Source organism: Leopardus geoffroyi, chromosome A3 (assembly GCF_018350155.1).
Source record: "Leopardus geoffroyi isolate Oge1 chromosome A3, O.geoffroyi_Oge1_pat1.0, whole genome shotgun sequence".
Taxonomy (NCBI): Eukaryota; Metazoa; Chordata; class Mammalia; order Carnivora; family Felidae; genus Leopardus; species Leopardus geoffroyi.
In genome coordinates, this window is record NC_059336.1 from 58643272 (window position 1) to 58668249 (window position 24978).

The 24978-nt window shown below is 41.6% G+C and overlaps 1 protein-coding gene across 7 annotated transcripts in view; it reads left to right on the top strand.

The window, feature by feature from the left end:
- Positions 1-24978, top strand: part of RFX8 (regulatory factor X8) — a 262919-nt gene that overhangs the window by 219523 nt on the left and 18418 nt on the right. For all 7 annotated transcript variants that reach the window (XM_045445664.1, XM_045445663.1, XM_045445662.1 and 4 more), the window contains 4 exons: positions 17126-17189; positions 21136-21246; positions 21833-21910; positions 24495-24608. In XM_045445664.1, the coding sequence (XP_045301620.1) occupies positions 17126-17189; positions 21136-21246; positions 21833-21910; positions 24495-24608 (367 nt within the window). The remainder of the gene's footprint in view (positions 1-17125; positions 17190-21135; positions 21247-21832; positions 21911-24494; positions 24609-24978) is intronic.

Consider the following 24978-nt stretch of genomic DNA (forward strand, 5'->3'; position numbering starts at 1 on the left):
TCTATATGCAGGCTTCCACATGCTCTTTCTCTCCCATGAGGGGTCACACAGAGTGCACTCCTCTATGCAACAAAAATACAGCAACACATGTGTGATGTTTCTGTTCAGGTAGGCCCATTATGAGACTCCACACTCAAAGATTTTATTGGGGGATGGTCATAAGCACATTCTTCCTAGCATGTGACAAAATGACAGATCCCCAAAACTAAAGTAGGTTATTCAACATAAACTATATTGTTTGCACAAACAGTCTAGGCACAGGGAACCACTCTTATCAGTTAACTATTGACTGAGAACACCCTGGGAACCAAGTTCCCAGACTCCAGACTAGGACCAATCTTACAAGCATGACTTTCTAAGGAGAGCAGTCTCAATACTGCTATGTTATCTCTTTTCTGCACAATTGTATGACCCTGTGAATATATGAAGAAAACATTGAATTGTACTCTTTAAATGAGTGAATTGTATGGTATGTGAATTATCTCTCAATGAAGTTGTTTAAAAAAAATCGCAGCAAGGTTTTTTTGTAGACATAGACAAGCTTATTCTAAAAGTTATGTGGAAAGGCAAGGCCCTAAAATAGTTCAAACAATCTTGACAAAGAAAAATCAAGTGAGAGGAAACGCTACCTGATACTGAGGCTCAGTATGTAGTTATAGTAATCAAGACAGCAGTGTGGTTTTGGTGGAGGCACAGACACAGACCAATGGAACAGAATAGAGAATCCAGAAATAGATCCACTCAAATATGCTCAAATGGCTTTTCACAAAGGTGCAAAAGTAATTCAGTGGAAAGAAACTAGATTTTCAACCAATGGTGCTGAAACAACTAGATGGCCACATGCAAAGAAAGAAAGAAAGAAAGAGAAAAGAAATGAACCTCACAACTAAACCTTACAGTTTATACAAGAATTAACTCAAAATGGAACATAGATGAAACAAACAAAAAGCCAAAATGGATCACAGATTTACTTTTAAATTTTTTTAACGTTTATTTATTATTGAGACACAGAGACAGAGCGTGAACATGGGAGGGGAAGAGAGAGGAGACACAGAATCTGAAGCAGGTTCCAGGCTCTGAGCTGTCAGCACAGAGACCAACGCAGGGCTCAAACTCACAAACTGCAAGATCATGACCTGAGCCGAAGTTGGACGCCTAACTGACTGAGCCACCCAGGTGCCCCACATAGACTTACTTTTAAACCATAAAGGAGTCGCCAGAGCCAAGCGCAGACGAGAGGCCCACGGAAGAGGGTAGGAAGGGCGGCAAGGCGGTGCGCGCTCCACGGACTGGCGGGAGGGAGCCGGGGCGGAGGGGCGGCTCGCCGGCCAAGCACAGCCCCCGAGTCTGGCGGGCAAAAGCGGAGGGGCCTGACGGACTGTGTTCCGATAGGAAGCCCGACTTAGCGTCTGGGAGGTCATAAGTTAACAGCTCTGCTCGGAAAGCGGGAAGGCTGGAGGACAAAGGGAGGGAGAGCTGCTGAGCCCCCGGACGACAGAGCTCAGTGTGGTGGGGAACAAAGGCGCTCGCCAGCGCCATCTCCCCTGCCCATCCCCCAGCCAAAATCCCAAAGAGAACCAGTTCCTGCCAGGGAACTTCCTCGCTCCGCGCAAACACCCAACTCTGTGCTTCTGCGGAGGAGCCAAACCTCCCGCAGCGGATCTGACTCCCTCCCGCTGCCACAGGGCCCCTCCTGAAGTGGATCACCTAAGGAGAAGCGAGCTAAGCCTGCCCCTCCTGCCCCTGTGCACCTTGCCTACCCACCCCAGCTAATACGCCAGATCCCCAGCATCACAAGCCTGGCAGTGTGCAAGTAGCCCAGAAGGGCCACGCCACCCCACAGTGAATCCCGCCCCTAGGAGAGGGGAAGAGAAGGCACACACCAGTCTGACTGTGGCCCCAGCGGTGGGCGGGGGGCAGACATCAGGTCGGAGTGCGGCCCCGCCCACCAACTCCAGTTATACACCACAGCACAGGGGAAGTGCCCTGCAGGTCCTCACCACGCCAGGGACTATCCAAAATGACCAAGCGGAAGAATTCCCCTCAGAAGAACCTCCAGGAAATAACAACAGCTAATGAGCTGATCAAAAAGGATTTAAATAATATAACAGAAAGTGAATTTAGAATAATAGTCATAAAATTAATCGCCGGGCTTGAAAACAGTATAGAGGACAGCAGAGAATCTCTTGCTACAGAGATCAAGGGACTAAGGAACAGTCACGAGGAGCTGAAAAACGCTTTAAATGAAATGCAAAACAAAATGGAAACCACCACAGCTCGGATTGAAGAGGCAGAGGAGAGAATAGGTGAACTAGAAGATAAAGTTATGGAAAAAGAGGAAGCTGAGAAAAAGACAGATAAAAAAATCCAGGAGTATGAGGGGAAAATTAGAGAACTAAGTGATACACTAAAAAGAAATAATATATGCATAATTGGTATCCCAGAGGAGGAAGAGAGAGGGAAAGGTGCTGAAGGGGTACTTGAAGAAATAATAGCTGAGAACTTCCCTGAACTGGGGAAGGAAAAAGGCATTGAAATCCAAGAGACACAGAGAACTCCCTTCAGACGTAACTTGAATTGATCTTCTGCACGACATATCATAGTGAAACTGGCAAAATACAAGGATAAAGAGAAAATTCTGAAAGCAGCAAGGGGTAAACGTACCCTCACATATAAAGGGAGACCTATAAGACTCGTGACTGATCTCTCTTTTGAAACTTGGCAGGCCAGAAAGAATTGGCACGAGATTTTCAGTGTGCTAGACAGAAAACATATGCAGCCGAGAATCCTTTATCCAGCAAGTCTGTCATTTAGAATAGAAGGAGAGATAAAGGTCTTCCCAAACAAACAAAAACTGAAGGAATTTGTCACCACTAAACCAGCCCTACAAGAGATCCTAAGGGGGACCCTGTGAGACAAAGTACCAGAGACAACACTACAAGCATAAAACAGACATCACAATGACTCTAAACCTGTATCTTTCTATAATAACACTGAATGTAAATGAATTAAATGCGCCAACCAAAAGACATAGGGTATCAGAATGGATAAAAAAACAAGACCCATCTATTTGCTGTCTACAAGAGACTCATTTTAGACCTGAGGACACCTTTAGATTGAGAGTGAGGGGATGGAGAACTATTTATCATGCTACTGGAAGCCAAAAGAAAGCTGGAATAGCCATACTTATATCAGACAAACTAGATTTTAAATTAAAGGCTGTAACAAGAGATGAAGAAGGACATTATATAATAGTTACAGGGTCTATTCATCAGGAAGAGCTAACAATTATAAATGTCTATGCGCCGAATACCGGAGCCCCCAAATATATAAAACAACTACTCATAAACATAAGCAACCTTATTGATAAGAATGTGGTAATTGCAGGGGACTTTAACACCCCACTTACAGAAATGGATAGATCATCTAGACACACGGTCAGTAAAGAAACAAGGGCCCTGAATGAGACATTGGATCAGATGGACTTGACAGATATATTTAGAACTCTGCATCCCAAAGCAACAGAATATACTTTCTTCTCGAGTGCACATGGAACATTCTCCAAGATAGATCATATACTGGGTCACAAAACAGCCCTTCATAAGTTTACCAGAATTGAAATTATACCATGCATACTTTCAGACCACAATGCTATGAAGCTTGAAATCAACCACAGAAAAAAGTCTGGAAAACCTCCAAAAGCATGGAGGTTAAAGAACACCCTACTAACGAATGAGTGGGTCAACCAGGCAATTAGAGAAGAAATTAAAAAATATATGGAAACAAACGAAAATGAAAATACAACAATCCAAACGCTTTGGGACGCAGCGAAGGCAGTCCTGAGAGGAAAATACATTGCAATCCAGGCCTATCTCAAGAAACAAGAAAAATCCCAAATACAAAATCTAACAGCACACCTAAAGGAAATAGAAGCAGAACAGCAAAGACACCCCAAACCCAGCAGAAGAAGAGAAATAATAAATATCAGAGCAGAAATAAACAATATAGAGTCCAAAAAAACTGTAGAGCAGATCAACGAAACCAAGAGTTGGTTTTTTGAAAAAATAAACAAAATTGACAAACCTCTAGCCAGGCTTCTCAAAAAGAAAAGGGAGATGACCCAAATAGATAAAATCATGAATGAAAATGGAATTATTACAACCAATCCCTCAGAGATACAAACAATTATCAGGGAATACTATGAAAAATTATATGCCAACAAATTGGACAACCTGGAAGAAATGGACAAATTCCTGAACACCCACACTCTTCCAAAACTCAATCAGGAGGAAATAGAAAGCTTGAACAGAACCAGCGAAGAAATTGAATCGGTTATCAAAAATCTCCCAACAAATAAGAGTCCAGGACCAGATGGCTTCCCAGGGGAGTTCTACCAGACGTTTAAAGCAGAGATAATACCTATCCTTCTCAAGCTATTCCAAGAAATAGAAAGGGAAGGAAAACTTCCAGACTCATTCTATGAAGCCAGTATTACTTTGATTCCTAAACCAGACAGAGACCCAGTAAAAAAAGAGAACTACCAGCCAATATCCCTGATGAATATGGATGCAAAAATTCTCAATAAGATACTAGCAAATCGAATTCAACGGCATATAAAAAGAATTATTCACCATGATCAAGTGGGATTCATTCCTGGGATGCAGGGCTGGTTCAACATTCGCAAATCAATCAACGTGATACATCACATTAACAAAAAAAAAGAGAAGAACCATGTGATCCTGTCAATCGATGCAGAAAAGGCCTTTGACAAAATCCAGCACCCTTTCTTAATAAAAACCCTTGAGAAAGTCGGGATAGAAGGAACACACTTAAAGATCATAAAAGCCATTTATGAAAAGCCCACAGCTAACATCATCCTCAACGGGGAAAAACTGAGAGCTTTTTCCCTGAGATCAGGAACACGACAGGGATGCCCACTCTCACCGCTGTTGTTTAACATAGTGCTGGAAGTTCTAGCATCAGCAATCAGACAACAAAAGGAAATCAAAGGCATCAAAATTGGCAAAGATGAAATCAAGCTCTCGCTTTTTGCAGATGACATGATATTATACATGGAAAATCCGATAGACTCCACCAAAAGTCTGCTAGAATTGATACATGAATTCAGCAAAGTTGCAGGATACAAAATCAATGTACAGAAATCAGTTGCATTCTTATACACTAACAATGAAGCAACAGAAAGACAAATAAAGAAACTGATCCCATTCACAATTGCACCAAGAAGCATAAAATACCTAGGAATAAATCTAACCAAAGATGTAAAGGATCTGTATGCTGAAAACTATAGAAAGCTTATGAAGGTAATTGAAGAAGATTTAAAGAAATGGAAAGACATTCCCTGCTCATGGATTGGAAAAATAAATATTGTCAAAATGTCAATACTACCCAAAGCTATCTACACATTCAATGCAATCCCAATCAAAATTGCACCAGCATTCTTCTCGAAACTAGAACAAGCAATCCTAAAATTCATATGGAACCACAAAAGGCCCCGAATAGCCAAAGGAATTTTGAAGAAGAAGACCAAAGCAGGAGGCATCACAATCCCAGACTTTAGCCTCTACTACAAAGCTGTCATCATCAAGACAGCATGGTATTGGCACAAAAACAGACACATAGACCAATGGAATAGAATAGAAACCCCAGAACTAGACCCACAAACGTATGGCCAACTCATCTTCGACAAAGCAGGAAAGAACATCCAATGGAAAAAAGACAGCCTCTTTAACAAATGGTGCTGGGAGAACTGGACAGCAACATGCAGAAGGTTGAAACTAGACCACTTTCTCACACCATTCACAAAAATAAACTCAAAATGGATAAAGGACCTGAATGTGAGACAGGAAACCATCAAAACCTTAGAGGAGAAAGCAGGAAAAGACCTCTCTGACCTCAGCCGTAGCAATCTCTTACTCGACACATCCCCAAAGGCAAGGGAATTAAAAGCAAAAGTGAATTACTGGGACCTTATGAAGATAAAAAGCTTCTGCACAGCAAAGGAAACAACCAACAAAACTAAAAGGCAACCAACGGAATGGGAAAAGATATTTGCAAATGACATGTCGGACAAAGGGCTAGTATCCAAAATCTATAAAGAGCTCACCAAACTCCACACCCGAAAAACAAATAACCCAGTGAAGAAATGGGCAGAAAACATGAATAGACACTTCTCTATAGAAGACATCCGGATGGCCAACAGGCACATGAAAAGATGTTCAGCGTCGCTCCTTATCAGGGAAATACAAATCAAAACCACACTCAGGTATCACCTCACGCCAGTCAGAGTGGCCAAAATGAACAAATCAGGAGACTATAGATGCTGGAGAGGATGTGGAGAAACGGGAACCCTCTTGCACTGTTGGTGGGAATGCAAATTGGTGCAGCCACTCTGGAAGGCAGTGTGGAGGTTCCTCAGAAAATTAAAAATAGACCTACCCTATGACCCAGCAATAGCACTGCTAGGAATTTATCCGAGGGATACAGGAGTACTGATGCATAGGGGCACTTGTACCCCAATGTTCATAGCAGCACTCTCAACAATAGCCAAATTATGGAAAGAGCCTAAATGTCCATCAATTGATGAATGGATAAAGAAATTGTGGTTTATATACACAATGGAATACTACGTGGCAATGAGAAAAAATGAAATATGGCCTTTTGTAGCAACGTGGATGGAATTGGAGAGTGTGATGCTAAGTGAAATAAGCCATACAGAGAAAGACAGATACCATATGGTTTCACTCTTATGTGGATCCTGAAAAATTTAACAGGAACCCATGGGGGAGGGGGAGGAAAAAAGAAAAAAAAAAAAAAGAAAGAAAAAAAAAAAAAAAGAGGTTAGAGTGGGAGAGAGCCAAAGCATAAGAGACTGTTAAAAACTGAGAACAAACTGAGGGTTGATGGGGGGTGGGAGGGAGGAGAGGGTGGGTGATGGGTATCGAGGAGGGCACCTTTTGGGATGAGAACTGGGTGTTGTATTGAAACCAATTTGACAATAAATTTCATATAATTTAAAAAAAACCATAAAAATATTAAACTTAAAAAAATAGGAAAAAATCTTCGGACCTAGGGCTAGGCAAAAATTCTGAGACTTGACACGAAAGCCCCAGTCCTTAAAAGGAAAAGCTAATAAGTTGGATCTCATCAAAATTAAAAATTTTGTCTGTGAAATATTTTATGAAGAGGATGAAAAGCCAATCTACAAACTGGAAGAAAATATTTGCAAGCTACATATCCGAAAAAGGACTAATACCTAGTATATATAAAGAATTATCAAAACTCAAAAGAAAGAAAGAAAGAAAGAAAGAAAGAAAGAAAGAAAGAAAGAAAGAAAGAAAGAAAGAAATCCAATTAGAAAATGGGCAAAAGAGGGGAGCCTGGGTGGCTCAGACAGTTAAGCCTCCCACCTTGGCTCAGGTCATCATCTCACGGTTCATGAGTTCAAACCCCATGTCAGCCTCTGTGCTGACAGCTCAGAGCCTGGAGCCTGCTTTGGATTCTGTGTCTCCCTCTCTCTCTGCCCCTTCTCCATTCATTCTCTCTCTCCCTCTCTCTCTCTCTCTCTCTCTCTCCTTCTCTCTCTAAAAATAAATAAACATTTTTTAAAAAGTGGCCAAAAGACTATACCTCTCACTGAAGAGGATATATGCAAATAAACACATGAATGATCAGTGTCATTAATCATTATGGACATGCAAAATACACTTCAGTGAAATACAAACACACACCTGTCAGAATGACTACAATAAAAAAACAGCAACACCACCAAATGCTGGTGAGGATTCAGAGAAGCTGGATCACTCTATACATTGGTGGTAGGAATGCAAAATAGTGTGGCAGTTTTAATAAAACTAAACACACAATTAACATCCAAACCATCAATTGTACTCTTGGACATTTATCCCCACACAAATGAAAATTTATATCCACATAAAAACTTGTAAATTGATGTTCATAGCAGCTTTCTTTATCATAGCCAAATATTAGAATCAGCCCTGATATTTTTCATTAAGTGAATGTTTAAACAAACTCTGGTACATCTATACCATGGAATATTACTCAGTAACAAAGAGGAACAAACTATTGATAGAATAGCTTGGATGAATCTCTAGATGCTGAATGAAAAAAACTCCTGTCTCAAAAAGTTCCATACCTTATGATTTCATCGATAAAGCACTTTGAAATGACACAACTTTTAAACAGAAGACAGGAGTGCCTGGGTGGTTCAGTTGATTAAGGGTCTAACTCTTAATTTTGGCTCAGGTCATGATCTCAGTTTGTGGGATCAAGCCCTGCATCAGGCTCTGTGCTGACAGAGACAGAGCCTGCTTGGTAATTTCTCTCTCCCTCTCTCTGCCCCTCCCCCATGCTTGCTTGCTCTCTCTCTCTCTCAAAATAAATAAACTTTAAAAATAAAAATAAAAATAAATAAATGGAGGACAAATTGGTGGTTGTCAGGGACCTGGGAATGAGGAAGCAAGAGACGGATATGGTTATGGAGGGGCAACACAAATAACTCTTCTCACAGAGTCTCACAAAAAAGACTCTTCTCACAGAGTTCAGGTCTTTATTTCAAAGCACTCTCCTGCACGTTCATCTTCCTCTGGAGAGCTTAAATTGCCTCATTACCTTAACCGAGCCAGGAAGCATACAATGGTAGGAGCCCCAGACCCCACACACCTGGAAGTCTTCAACCCCAGTGGGCTCAGGGCAGCCGGTTGCCTGGCTACTCAGGCACCTCTTTCCATTTGCCATCAAAAACGTGACTCCCCCCGCAACCCGGTGTTAAATACGGAGGGGGAACCCCCAGCAAACCACAGAGGAGTGTATTCGTAGTTCCCAAAAGTTGAATGCCCCAGCGAAGCAGGCCTGATTTACAAAAACTTTCTTATGAACATTTGCCAAACAGAAAAATAGGAATCTGAATTCTTGGTTTTTGTTGTTGTTGTCATTGTGGGTTTTTTTTTTTTCCCTTTTTTGTAAGAGTATGCCTTGTTAGGAGCATCTTAGAGTGGAATGTACTCCAAACCCAGCAACAAGCCTCTGAGTCATTGAACTGTGTGTACGCTGTTCCATGGCATCCTGTTTGTCTTTTGTTCCCCTCTGGACCTTGCTTTAAGGAAAGAAATGGAAACGCCAATAAAAGCATCAGCACTGAGAGATTTGGCCAGGAACCAGGGATGGTAGCAAAGGGGTGGCTTTGGGGGATTCTGCTTCCTCTTCACCACCATCCCCCAACACTACAAAGAAGCATGTAATAATCTAATTAAGATTAATTTAGTCTCAGGGCGTCTGGGTGGCTCAGTCAGTTAGGCATCTGACTTCAGCTCAGGTCATGATCTCACGTTTCTTGGGTTCAAGCCCCACATCAGGCTCTCTGTTGTCAGCACAAAGCCTGCTTCTGATACTCTGTCCTCCTCTCTCTCTGCCTCTCCTCTGCTTGCATGTGCTCTCTCTCTCTCAAAAATAAGTAAACATTAAAAAGATGTTTTTAAAAATAAAATAAATTAAATTAAATTAGTCTCAAAATAAGCCCTTATCTCCTCCTCATGTCCTCCATGTTGCACCTCCAAAGGCCCATCAGTATAGAAACTATGATGCCCAGGTCTCTGACACCATCCATGTCACCCCTCCCTCCATGCAAGCAGAAGCAGCAGGAGGACATGATCCAGAGCCAGGGACTATGGCACTGATGATCCCCTTAACTGGACACTTAAATAGGTAGCCTAGGAGCAGATCGGGGATTTCAGCGTGTCAACAACATTCGTTTGCGGTGGGGTGGGGCGGGACTTGCGCTGAATTTCGCTAAAAAACTGCTGAGGCAGCGTCTACCCTGAACTAAGCAGAGACCAAGGTTTGATTTTCAAAGCAAATGAAAAGTTTGAGGCTTTTTTTTTTTTTTAAAGAAAAATGACTATAAATATGCAGTGTGTACCATATGAAAAGGACCCCTTCACAAAATCCAGAACATTTTCCCTCCTGCTCCTCTCTCCAGGGTAACATAATTTTACAGGGAATAGGCCTCCCCAGATTCCAATCTTGTTTAGCTGGCATCCAGACTGAGACTTGGAGCTGGGTATAATTGCTGACCTAGAAACTCACTGCAGAATTGAGGCCAGAGTATAAAATGCTTTATTATTGTCTGGGGAGAAGGGGGGAATGGGGAGAGAGAGAGAGAGAGTGAGAGAGAGAGAGAACATGCATGCATGTATTATGGTCACATCTAGAGAAACAACCCAGATTAATTCACTGTTATTCTCTACCTCTCAGACAAAATCCCCGTTAATATGTCCCAAGGAAAACTTTTTTGTCATTTTGCAAATAGATGAATCCCATTCTACCTAATGTAGATTCTGAAATCAACTGTAGAGTCTCATATTTCCTTCAGGAAATATGGAAGCTAACCCTTGCCCTCATTCCTCCCCCAAGAAACCTCTGCCCACCTCTCTCTCAGCTTTTCCAACTTAAGATATTAAAGGCCTTTAAAAAGCTTCTAAAATTGTGCCTTCAACATTCCGTGCCTTTGTTCTTCAGTCCTTTGTTCTTCTGCCAGCTCAAGAGCCCAGGGGGCTGCCTCGGTGGGCCCCAGAGCCTGTGGAATCCAGGGCTGTGGGTCCACAGCTGGCCAGTTGTGCCAACAAAGCAGAAAGGCGAAGGTTTGTCTTTCAGACCACACCACCCTGGAGGAGAATGAGTTCACAGGGAGCTGTCAGCCTGGCAACTGTGGGTACCACAGACCTAATGATGTCAGAGAGAACACCAGCAGCTTCTTCAGAGTCTTTCTCTAGCCCCGAGAAGGGCTTCTTTTCCTTCTGTTTGTGCAGCCATGGCACGGGGCAGGAGTTGAGCCTTCCTGGCTCTGATGAGCCCCAGAGGGCCTAACTCTTAGGTACTAATAAGGTATCCAAGTTGCAACCCGCTTTTTGGCCCTGTCCACCCTATGGTTTTCAAGGCTAGTTAGAACGTGTTAAGATTAAAAAAAATAACGCATTACCTGATTGCTGCCTGGCAGTTCAAAAAACATACATGTGGAGAATTATATCCTAGACTGCACCCTTGCTTGGAAAAGATTTTGAAAGCAGGTAACGCTCCTAAGCTCGCAAACACTGGACGATCTAATTTGCTCAAAGCATCCCCTCACTCACCCATCTCCAGCCAGAGATGCCCGCTATAAGGCCACACGTTTGCTGTCTGCCGGCGGAGCTTGACTTCTGCTTGCTGAGTTTTACCCCAGGAGGGTGAATATAAATGAATTAGACTTTCAACACTTTCAAAGGTGTTTCCTGCGGTCACCATTTTGCAATTAAGTTGTTCATAAAGTCTAATGGGTCAGGGTACAGTTAGGCAGTATAAAAAGCAACAGCCCCCAATGCAGAACATGACTAATCTACGACACTCAGCAAACCAGTTTTACAAATAAGGTAGTTCTTTATTTTAAGTTTCCAAAACCTGACATCTTACTTTGTCCTTCTTGTGTACATTATTTTTCATCCTACCTGTACCTCTTGTAAGACAGAATGGTAGAAGAGGTATAGAGATGAGGCTCTGAAGTCAGGGCCGGGTTTCTAACTCTTTGAATTGTTTCTCTTTTCCAATATATAAAATGGGGATAATAACGAGTTATTATCTACCTACCTCGTGGATTGTTGGAAGAATTTAGATAATACCAAGTAAAGCACTTAGCAATGAGTAAGTGCTCAGTGAATTGCAGTGATTAGTATCATTAGTATAAGCAAAACTATATCGAAGAAAGCTTTTTTGCAATCCTAACAACACACGTCTTTATATGAGTACATATGCTTACTATTTCAGTTTTAGTTACAAAAATATTCATTAAGTTCATCGTCTCCTAATGAAACCGAACTAATTAATTCATGTGCTTAGAGGAAAACTTGAAATTAGATCCTTTAATGATCGGAAGATGAAGCACCTTGGCTTTGCCTTCTGACACCAAACAATGGTCCACGAATTAGGTTTTATTACATTTTTATCCTCTTACCTTTGTAATTGCTTCAAGTTGTTTCACTGCTGTTGGAGTGATTTGAGAGGACAAATTACGAGGCCAACATGATGTAAATGAAAGCCTGGATTAATGACAAATGATGTCAAAACCTGAGAATGTGAATGCAAATTGTAGTTAAACTAAAAGAAAGTCAAATGCCAAAAAGCTAACACCGCATTTGAAAGATTTTATGGGGGGGAAAAAAAGATGAGTTGTGTGCCATGTAATGACGTCTCCATCCTCTTCACGCTGGATCCTTCTTTAGCCAAATTGATCATAAAAATTAATTAAAGTAAAATGTGGTTCTCTTGCTGTGTCTACACTGCACTGAGTGAAGTGGACAATTTGTAGGGCCCCAGAAGAGCCTTCCTCCACTCTCCCTGCACGAGGCCCAGAAAAAAATCTTCTAACCATCATGTAGACCCTGGAGGGCTTGGAGTCCATGTGACCACAAAGGATATGGGTTCTGGGAGCTGGAACAGATTTTGGGGGTCATCAAAGCCCATCTCCTCCCTGTATAGGGTTGGAAAATTGAGGCCTTCAAAGCAACAAGCTTCAAGCAACAAGCTTAAGGCCACATCTCAAGTCAGGGGCAGAGCTTGACAAGGATGCCTATTCTATTGTACTATGCGAATTCTCAGCCTTCCTTCTTCCTGAGTCTCTCTCCCTCCATTTCCAGCAGACCCTTTGCAGCACCTCCTGACCCCATTCCCTATCCTGAATAGCTAAATCCTGACATCCTGGGTCTGGTCCAAGTTATGCCCTGTGGAGCATGAGCTGAGGGGACTGCTCACAACACAAGGGGCATCACTGGGCAGACTCGATTCGGCACCATGAAAGCGTCTCAGGCCTCAGGGAATGATGGAAGAAGACATCTTAGACTGGAAGCCCTTCCTTCATAGCAAAGCTGGCTCTGGATATCAGTGTTGTTTTATTAGAACCATATTTTAGCAATGACTGCTTTTAACCACAACCTAATAAATGGCCCACAGGACTGAATCAAAACCACACCTGGAAAGTGATGCAGTGGCAGTGACCCCTAGAACATGAGACCATCCTGGCTGGCACTCTGAGAGCTGAAAGTGTCACCTCCAATGCTGTTTTGGCCTCCCTACTTTCACTGCCCCTCCTCTTAAGTAGTAGACCCCACCTGTCTACCACAGTCTCCAGTTCTAGCCCAACCCAGCCTCATGTAAAGATTAAAGCATGGAGCCAAGACCTGCAATGTCCATTCGGCCTAGTTGGCCAGATCTTCTGGATGCCAATGCCCTTGTCTTGGGTCTCCACAGATCTCCCTCTTGGCACAAGGCTGGTCTCCAACAGTGATCCTTTGCTCACTTGCTTTGTAGTCTGCTCTGATACTGCCTCCTTCTCTCCCACTAGCTGGTGCATACTTTCATGCATCTTTGCTTGAAGGTTTGAGACTGGGTAATTTTTTTTTAATTTTTTTTTAACGTTTTTATTTATTTTTGAGACAGAGAGAGACAGAGCATGAACGGGGGAGGGTCAGAGAGAGGGAGACACAGAATCTGAAACAGACTCCAGGCTCTGAGCTGTCAGCACAGAGCCTGATGCGGGGCTCGAACTCACGGACCGCGAGATCGTGACCAGAGCCGAAGTCGGCCGCTTAACCGACTGAGCCACCCAGGCGCCCCGAGACTGGGTAATTTTTTAAAGAAATAAATAGGATTGCACTAAACCTAGACCCATGTTGTGAGCCATTGACCTGAACTAAGGCATCCCAAGGTTGGAAGAGGCTGCCTTGCCATTCTTCTGAATAAGCAAGCTGTCACTGTCTGGCCAGATGCAGATGGGCACTTTTTTTTTAAACATCTCTCTCCAAAGTTGACAAATTTTATTTTTCCTGTCACCATTGTTTAAAAGCATAAAATCCCCCAATTTAAATGGTACAAAAATAAAATAGCTCCCCAGTGAGGATAGTTGGGTTGTATCCCCTAGTCTGATACCTAAAGGCTATAGTGCAGGGAGTTCCCCTTCAGTCTTCCTTTTCACAGCGAGGAGGGTAACACCACCCTCCTTTTGATAGCTGTTGAATTAAACTCGTATTCTATATTGAACAACATGGCAGAACTTGGGAGTTACATTTATAAATCCTAAATAATTGAGAGTGTCACTCTCAATTGAATGGCTTCCAAAGCTATCAGAATCAGGGTTGGGGCAGAGAGGGTGAGCAATAAGGTGGAGGGTTTCCCTTCTCGTTCCTTTAAGTCCAAAATTAAACCTTCTAGCTTCCAGACTCCTGTTTGTAAGTATCTAAAGGAATTTCCCGTGAAGATTGCTGTCATCGTCCAAAGAGTTTAGTAAGTGCTGTCCAAGTACAGTGTTGTGATGAGTACCAACCAGATGGGGTAGCTAATCACAAAGGAAACTCTCCTGAGCTTATCAAGGTGCCAATTTACAGGCATGTAACTGTTGAACTAACAAGAGGATAGCATGGACCTCATGACATATGTTCTCCTAACACCCTATATTTCAACTGTCTTAACTCCCACTCAATGTCTTTGCAATTATTTGTATATTTTTTTTTCCTCTACAGAGGCTATCACCTCTGTAGAAAATATTAGGAGTAGCATATTAACACAATGTAGACTTGTAGAGAAATGACTCTACCTCCAATTTAGTGGAGGAAAGCCTCACAAATGATTTTTAAGACATTTCTTAAAGGCTGATGACTATATACTTTTATTTAACTTCCTTGTCTATTAGCCCTTTACTCAGTGAACTGCCATTTCTGACATTTTCTTCTGTTTTATTTCAATCTACATTTTATCCAATGTTTTTATGTATTGTTTGTTGGTCTTGTTGATGTAGTATCCCAGAATTTGTGTGGCAATGGGCTATTTACAAATTTTACCTGGAGAAACTCCATCATGTTGCATGCCTACCCAAGAGATCATTGAGATATGACAAGTGGAATTCTTCACGTGTGGCTCTCCTTGCATCATCCATCAATCCATCATACTATGTGGAGGGGATATATATATATATCTCCCCTCCAGGTTGAACAGATCCCACATTCTGAAACTCTCTTGCCATTAAGCACTCCAAAGTACAATTCCCATTGTGATAACAACTCTTAGTGGAAGGTTAAGAGGGTGGCTTTCCAGTGCTTTTGATCCAGACCCTGAATCTATTTGCCCTGTTTTGAAATAGACTATTATGTGGAAACATTGATTAGATGGGTATCAAGTATTGTGCCCAGGTTTCCATGACTTGGGTTGGACACAAACCTTCAGCAGAGAGCTTCCGGGTTTTGGAGAGGCCGAGCAGGACCATAGTCTCTCCCTGTGTGAGATTAAAGCTATCTACCTCCATCTCCCCTGCTCCGCCTGATTCTCACCTCCTTCCAAGCCATCTCATTCATGACCATTGCCTTAACAACAGATGTTGGCAAGGATGTAGAGAAAGAGGAACCCTTTTGCACTGCTGGTGGGAATGCAAACTGGTTCAGCCACTCTGGAAAACAGTATGGAAGTTCCTCACAAAATTAAAAATAGAACTACCCTATGACCCAGCAATTGCACTACTAACTATTTATCCAAAGGGTACAAGTGTGCTGTTTCAAAGGGTCACATGCACCCCAATGTTTATAGCAACTCTATCAACAATAGCTAAAGTATGGAAAGAGCCCAAATGTCCATCGACAGATGAATGGCTAAAGAAGATGGAGTATTACTTGGCAATCAAAAAGAATGAAATCTTGCTATTTGCAACAACGTGGATGGAACTAGAGGGTATTATGCTAAGCGAAATTAGTCAGAGAAAGACAAATATCATATGACTTAACTTATATGTGGAATTTAAGATACAAAACAGATGAACATAAGAGAAGGGAAGCAAAAAGAATATGAAAACGGGGGGGGGGGCGGGACAAAAACATCAGAGACTCTAAAAGATAGAGAACAAACTGAGGGCTGCTGGAATGGTAGTGGGTGAGGGGAAGGGCTAAATGGGCACAAGGCATTAAAGAAGACATTTGTTGGGATGAGCACTGGGTGTTATATGTAGGAAATGAATCATTGGATTCTACTCCTGAAATCATTATTGCATTCTATGCTAACTAACTTGGATGTAAATTTTTTTAAAAATGACTATTGCCTTGCTTCCAGAAGCAGAGCACTAGCCCACTGCCTTCCTTTTCTCTTTGTACGATTACATAGAGCTGAAACAGTCAGGTATGAGGATGTGTATTGACTTGGAGTGGACAGAGTAGCCACAGCTCTGAGGATTGTGGGGGCACTGGGGGAAAAAATGTCATTTCCTCTGGCATCCACAGAAAGCACATTCCTTTTGAAAAAGGGGTCATCTCTGGGCTACCAGTTTCTCAAATACCTGGAATTAAAGGAAAATGTACCAGAATGCATAGATAGGACTGAATCTGTTCTCTATGACATATGAATATCTCCATTATATAAGGTATGAATCCAAGAGGCATGGTGAAATAGGACATACATGTCATTATTCTCACTTTCCTCATTCTGTGAAGGTGCTCTGCTATATCCATCCACTCAGAGGATATTCTCATATATGAATTGATAATTTTAAAAGCCTCAAATCAGGGGCACCTGGGTGGCTCAGTCAGTTAAGCATCTGACTTCGGCTCAGGTCATGATCTCACGCTTTGTGGGTTCAAGCCCTGTGTTGGGCTCTGTGCTTGGAGCCTAGAGCCTGATTTGTATTCTGTGTCTCCCTCTCTCTCTGCCCTCCCCACCCCCGGCTCAAAAATAAGTAAACATTAAAATTTTTTTTTAAAAGCTCCAAATCAGAAAGTATAAGACTTCATTTCCATGATGATTTTTCTTTTCTCTCAGGGGCAAGTTCTACCTATGATGACATCATAAATTTACTTCTAAGGAGAATAAACCTCTCAAAAGAAATACATGGTTACCCCAGTTATAGAAATTGATTTTTTTAACTCCAAGCAGGTGCTAATCACCAGTCATGTATAGAAACTTGGAAGAGAGTTTTGAAATACAAGTTATACCCCATATAAGTAAACTTGCTGCAAAAAAACACTTCATACTTGTGCTCAGAAACAGGTGGCTTACTAAAATTATTTCTCTGTTATCTGTTCTGTCACAGTGGAGATATCATTGCCTTTGAAAAATCTACTAACTATAACAGCATTATCCAACAAGAAGGAACAGTGAGTATGGAATAAAATAAATTTACTATAATAGAGCCTGCAATATTCAGTAATTGCCTGATTAGATGCAAGTGTTTTCCTATGTTTAATGTTCTTAGTATGTGTGGCCCTTAACCACTCACCCATTTTACCAGTGTTGTTGATTATCCACCATGTACCTACCCCATCCTATGCTGGGACAGGTGTCCTCAAGGAGCATATTGTTTTGCTGCACATCAGCTGTTTGTGTTTCTTTTGCTATAATTAAGAAGGATGTTTAGGTTGTTGGCAATAAATTTGTGTGAAAATGTCTCCATATTACAGTTAGAGCTTTTTGAATTAGGACACCAGAACTATTAATAGCTAATCTATGACATCATGAGTTGAATTTTGCTTAAGTTGGCCAAGACGACACGATAGTACTTTGATACTGTCTTGTTGAGAGGGTCATTGAATGGGTAACTTTTTGAAAACTTGTTTTGTGACAAGCATTCTTGAGGACTGAATGGGGTGTGAGAGAAAAGTAAAAACAAACTCCCTATACGTGAGTAGAATACAGTTTCATGGGTGGGAAACTGAGATAGACCTGAAACAACCGGTGTACTGTGGAATAGGCAGGGTAGGCTGTAGGTGGATTGGGAAGTCCAAAGTGGGATTGGGGGGAAAATGTTGTAGTGGGCCAGAGTGACTAGGAAGGTTTCATGGAAGAGGTGGCCTGTGTTCATTTCCTATTGCCACTGTAACAAATCTAGCACAAATTTAGTGGCTTAAAACACAAACTGATTTTCTTACAGTTCTGGAGGTCACAGTCTGATATGGTTCTCACCAGGCTAAGATCAAAGTGCTGGCTACAGTCTTTCTGGGGGATGGAGGGGAGGATCTATATCTTGTCTTTTCAGCTTTTGAGGCTGCCTATGTTCCTTGGCTCATGGCTACTTTCTCAGTCTTCAAAACCAGCAAAGGCGGGCTAAGTCCTCACGCTGCCATCTCTCTGGTTCTTTGAAGCTTAGAAGGGCTCCCCCCTGTTAAGAACCCTTGTGATTACATTGGGGCTACCTGGATGCTCCAGATAATCTCCCTATCTCAAGGTCCTTAACGTTAATCACATCTGCAAAGTCCCTCTCGCCATCTAAGGTTCTGGGGATTAGGATGTGGATATCTTCGGGCAGTCATTAGTCTGTCTGCCATACTGTTCTTGAGCTGATCCTGGAGGGGTCACTCAGATCTTCTTTTAGGAGGCATTCATCTTGAGAGTGTAGCTTGCTTTCATGTTAGGAAGTGTGTGGGCAGTGAGGAGCTGGAGGTGAGGATTTGGGGAAACCGTAGGCTCTGGGTGGGATCAGATGGCAAATAGCTTGTCAAAGCCAGGCTGGGGAATTTAGATTTGAGACTGTAGGCCACCACTGAGGCAACTTTAGAAGGAGAACGACAGGATACATTTGCTTTGGGAGTGATAATTGAGGGAGCAGTGTATTCAAGGATGCAGAAAGGACCAAAGGCATCCCGGAGAATTGATAGGGGAAGCAGATAATACCTAGTAGATCAGGTGTTGATGGAAAGGGTCCCCCATTGTACCTCCAGGGTGAGACACATTGTATGTGCTTACTAAAGATTACAATGACATTTGTTTAGAACTACTGAAAATTCCAAACTGCATTTGATATACCTGGAAAATCTAAATAGAATTTCTCACATTTTTCTTTGTCATTTTGCTGAACTATTTCTGCAGAATGGGAATCCCTCTGATTCTTTCCTGAATGCCTTCTCCTGAAGAAATTCCAACTTCAGTGGTTCTGTAATAAACTTTCACTTTATATTTCTGATTATGTATATTATAAAGAAAAGATTTCAATCATGATTTTAAAACATTTTTCTTTCCTGAAAGATCAATTCTTTTCATAGGAAGAGCTGGGAAGGAATTAACTTCAGGAACACATAACTTTGCTTTTTATTATTATTTTTTGGTAATCAATTACTTTTACATGGTCCTTGTAATGATTTCTTACATTACTACAATAGTACATATACAGACTTTGAACAGGTAGAACTGTGATGCATTTGCCATGTTGAAATGTAGAGATTTCTGCAGTGAGACAGAGAATAGTCTGACTGGAACTATGCTTCTCCACTTGAGCATGCATAAGGCTCACTAAGGAGGCAGATTAAAAAGATAGATTGCTGGCCTCATCTGATCTACTAGGGCCCTAGAGATATGAACCCCAAGTGCTCCCAGGGATTCTGATGTGGATGGTTTCAGGACCACACCTGAGAAGCACTGGCTTTGATAATAGAAACATAAGCCTCAAGAGCACTGATGAATACAGGAGGTCAGGGTGTGCTGTGGAGAAAATGGATGTAGTTAGGGTAAGATGTGGTAGGTAAGAGAAGCCAGCCCAGAGTTGGACTGGATGATTCCTTAGTGCTTCTCTAATAGAAGATTAATGACCAGGACAGTTAACTCCATGAAATAGCCCCATTTTTCTTGATGACCCACACCCACATGCTAGAAGAGCTCTCCATCCGATGACTCCAAATGAAGCCAGTGTTCCAAAGTGGTAGGAATGAAGGTTGAATAGCACCCAGTGCAAACCCAGTGAGAACCAAACAGCACCCAAAGGAAATGACATTTTTTGAGCTGTTGCCTTTCTACATGACTATGTATTTATTTAGACACATATACCTCTATTTTTATTTAAAAATATATATCAATAAGGCGAATTTCAACTTGGCATCTTCACAATATTAAGTGCATACTGTGCATTTTTCCAAGGAGAGGAACAGTTGCTTTCATCAGAATCTCAAAGAGGTTCAGGACCACAAAGAGTTAAGTAGTACAGATTTTAGGACACTAAGAAGGCTGTTGACCATGACCCCTAATCTTCTCTGATCCTCACTGTGATGTGGGTTGATAACAAGGAAACATGAGAGGAGGAAGCTGGTAATGTCTGTTCTCGAGTATGTGCAGCACTGTGTGGGATGGGAGCTGAGTGCTACTCCTACCCATAAGGGTGGGTGCAGGTGGTTCGAAGGCCACTCTGCCTTCAGGTGGCTTGCAGACAGGAACATACTGCAAACCCACATAAACAATCTACTAAGCAAGATATAAGTGAGTAGCTCAGTAAGGCTCTAAGTATATAAGATCTGAGAAAGCTAAGGATGAAATATTGATCTTAGAACTGTACTGTCCCAGAGCACCATTGAGTTGGAGAGACACTGAAGAGGAAAACCCTCATGCTTGTTGCAGTCAAACGTGTCAGGCTATGCCATCTCAATTTCCAACTCAAAGGAATGATTTCATCCTACTCTATTGAAAATGGGAATTATTTAAAAGTAGTTCAGGAAAATCTTGAAGCAATCACTTAAAATAAAACCAACGTCCTTCAATCAAGAGTGATCATGCTTTCCCTTGCTCAAAGGGGACAGCAGGAAGGAATGTTGAATTTGCTTTCTGCCATGTTACCTTTTTTTCCTCCTTGATGAAAACATTTTACCATTCTGTAATTTGTACTTCTAAAGGCTGTGCTCTTCATTTTCCTTGGTAGTTAGCCCTGAGATTTCTAATATGGGCATCATGACCTAGACAGGATCCGGTTTTATTTCAAGGAGGGACAGTTATATAGACAAGGATTATATAAATGCATTTGTGGTATTAAATTATTCATACATAATATTTTTATCACGTTACTATATAGCACTTGTAATACATGACTGCAAGAGTGATACATCTGGGTAATATACTCAGTCCTGACTGCTTCCTAATGACCATAGTTTATAGAATTATAGGAGAAAGATAGTATCACTTCGAATGAAATAAGGGGGAAAGTTGCTGGATCAATGATATATCCAGAGTGTGTATAAAAGTTTGCATAGAACATTAACCTGTAGTAGCAATGTGATCATGACATGGTTTATGTGCAAGAAAATTCATTTATTTTGAAGAAATAATCCGTGTATAAATGGTTTCTAGTGTGAAAATCGTTCACCGATAAAGACAGACCCCATTGGATCCCCTTTGTCTGAATTCAGGAGATGTCCATTCTGGGAGCAAGAACTGGCAAAGAAGTACTCCTACAAAATGGTAGGCTTGCACACATGGGGGAAAGTAACTTTTCACGCATTTGATGCCTAGGGGAATAGATATCTTCTTATTTTGTTGTGATCATTTGAACCAGATGGAGTACGTTTGCCTTCTCCCAGGCCTGTGAGCACCAACGTTCCCTCCCGGGGCTTGGTGTCAGTCAGAGGTTCAGGTCTTCCCCTCACATCTTACAGAAAGGCTCCACCTAGGACCACTTTGTCATTAGAGTGAGGGCTTCCCTATGACAGAGCAGAGAACAGATATGCAGGTTTTCTAGAAGCTGGGACTGGGGAACATGGAGGGGAAAACTGGGGTTTAGGGAGAAAGATGTCAGATATTGGTGGCCTCTTTAGTGGATGGTACAGACCCTAGAGTTATGACATCAAAATTGAAGCTATGTCAACGTTAGGCCAGTAACATGTATGCATTGCTACACATAAATAAACAACACTGGAAGAGCTCAGCTACTGTTATATCAGAATTGCAACATGAGCAGCAGACTCTAAGGGCTTAGCAAGATTCTTTGAGAATCAGTTCATTCTGGAAGTGCCCCTAAAACTGAAATGATTTTCCATATCCTTCCTAGATGGCCTTTCTTGCTGATGAATACTACAACTATTGCCAAGAGATTTTACAAAACGTGAGGAACCAAGAACTTGAGAGGGTAGGGTTTTATCTATAAAACACAAGTATTTATGACTCATCATTAATCATTGTACTTGAAAAGACCCCTCAAGGGATGTCAAGTAGTAATTTATTGCACTGAAGTGCTTAGAAGGCAGCTATTTATAGTTATTGAGGTGATACCTGAGGTGATATTTTTATTCAGTTTAATCATTTGGAAATTTTCCAAGGTGCTAATATAACCTTATGCTTCAAATATAATTCAGCTATTTTTTAAGATGTAATTCCTGCTGATTTTGAATAAAGTGTTGGTAACATTATTCACCCTAGAATTTTCAGTAACACTAAAGAGTCATTTTACTGATAAGCTGCTAACTGAAAAGGAAGCAAGACTTTGAAGCAGGGTCATCTGTGTTGTAATGATTGGATGATTTTATTCTAGAATTGGCTGTGAAAAACATGAGCAAATCTTTTAACCATTCTGAATTTTATCTTTTGCCATAGAAAATCCAGGGGAACAAGTGCACATTTAAATGAAATCTTTTTTGATGCCTAGTGTTCTAAGTACTTCAATTTTGGGTGATAATGTTCATCTGGCATGAGTTCATTTAGTACTTATTGTGTGTAAAACATTACAGTGAAGGAGATACCAAGGTGTTTTCAGGATGGCCCTTGTCCTACTAATGCAATTTTATAAATATCCATCCACATTGGATAACGAATATACTCCTTTCCTTCATTTGCTCATCAAACATTAACTTAATTCTTACCCTGTGACTAGAACCATTTCTGGAACTAGGGAACGTATTCTTCATAAGGCTTATAGTCTGGTACTAAAAGGAGCAATACAAGCCAATAAATATGATACAATATGGCAAGTTCTAGAATGGCAGTTTGATTGGATTGTTTTGGGTGCCAGGAGGAAGAGTAATAAGATGGCTGAGAATCTCCCGGAGGGGGAGCCATGTTGCTGTTGATTGCAGTAAAAAAGCAGAAGTTCAACAGACTCAAAGTGCAGTAGGAAAGGGGTTCCGGGTAGAACCAATGGTGTAGGCAAAAGCAGCAAGATGTTCACAGGCAATGACATGACAGAAAGGTCACTATGACTAAATGTTAATATCTCTTTAGGAGAGAACCAGAGGGAAGGTGTGAAAGTAGTCTGGTGCTAGAAAGGGTCTCATGCCCGTGAAGAATTCTGATTGATTGAGAAGCAGGGCAGGGGGAGCGGTTGGAGACAGTGATGCAAGATCACCATACGGGAGCAGAGGGCAGTGAGGAGGTTTTGTCATAGTCAAGGTGAGAAGTGAGGGGGGAGGTCTGGAGCAGTGACAATGACATCAGAAAAAAAGATAGACAAATTGGAGAAATATTCCTAAAGCAGATACAACAGGATTGGATGACTTTGGGAAGGATTGGTGAGAGAGTTATCAGAGATGAGCCCATGGTTGCTATCTCATTAAAACCCACCAACCCTGGGGCGCCTAGGTGGCTCAGTCAGTTGAGCAACCGACTTCGGCTCGGGTCATGATCTCACGGCTTGTGAGTTCAAGCCCCACATCAGGCTCTGTGCTGACAACTCAGAGCCTGGAGCCTGCTTTGGATTCTGTGTCTCCCTCTCTCTCTGCCCCTCCCTGCTCGTGCTCTGTCTCTCTCTCTGTCAAAAATAAATAAACATTAAAAAAAAAAACCCACCAACCCCAAAAAACCATGCTCCAAAGTTACCAAACTGACAGCAAAAGGATTAATAATCCTCTCATCCCACTATTGTATTTTTGTTCAATATCTATGAGTCTCCTTGGAGACGTCTTCTGAAGAATTAATGCCCTGGTAACAAGATTTCAAATCACAGGTTCATCATCAGGTACTTAGAGAGTTGGCCCTAACTTCCTTGGCAGCCTACATACAGGGATAGTCCTTGCCTGGAGTCATTGGCAGGTCCTCCTGTCAGGGTTTCAATGCTTCAAAATATTTGAGCTTACAAAAATCCCTGAAAGGCGAGTATTTATTAGCTGGCATCTCATGTTGGTCATCTGGTTCAATAATAGAGTCTGAAGAGTCATCATGGGCAAAGATAAAGAAAAGTAAGGAAGCTGCCATTTTGTTCCACAACAAAAAGTATCTATAGAAGTCTTTAAAGAAGGCCCCTATGTAGGAATGATACTGGTCCTCTTTTATCACAGAGTCTTTAGGTGAATTCTAAGTTGGCAAGGAGGAAGCCTCTTTGATTACATACTGTTACACGTCCTTCTGAGCTGACAAATAATTGAGGGAGTCAGTCAATGAACATTTATTCTAAACTGTGGTCTGTGGTCTGTGCCCTGTGGCCAGATCTTTATCCTGTTACAATCAACAGGAGCCCCCTTGTGGTCAGAAACGGCCTTCCTTCCAGAAAACCATGAAAATTACGTTCCATGTCTTCCCATCCAACTGGCAGTTGCTCTCTGATAGGCTACTGGAAAGAATACTTCTAAAACACAGCCTGGAAGAGCTCATAGACAAAGTTTTACATTAAATGGACTGAAATTCATCCCATTATCACTTGGAGCTGATTAAATATGTAACGGGGGATTAGTCTCACCAGACACAAAATGAGTTTTTGGAGGTATGTTCTATTCCCTCATCAGGTGGAGGACTTGCTCACTTCTTTCTGGAAATCTCTGCAGCAAGACACAGTCATGCTTATGTCATTGCCTGATGTGTGCCAGCTCTTTAAATGCTATGATGTGCAGCTGTACAAGGTAGGAAGATATTTGTTTGTCTTTCCTTTCTAGAAATCAATACCAAATGGTGGGATTAGAACCACAGCCCTCCTGCTCTGCAGTCTCTGTGGTCTTCAGTCCCTCTGAGGAGTAAATAGTGGTGTTGATGGACCACGAGCCTTTTGATCTTTCCCTAAAACTCAGCTTTTTTTTTTTTTTTAATTCAGTGAAAGTTACCTCATGTAAAGAAAAAGCCAATACACATGGTGACCTATGGTTCCAGTGATTACTGAACTCTGCACTAGGTCAAAGTTCTTTCTCTGGTAATTTCAACAAAAGAAGACTTTTTAGAATAAGTAATTGGAATAATTGCTTTGGAATATACCTAATTGCCAGGGTTTTCTGGTTG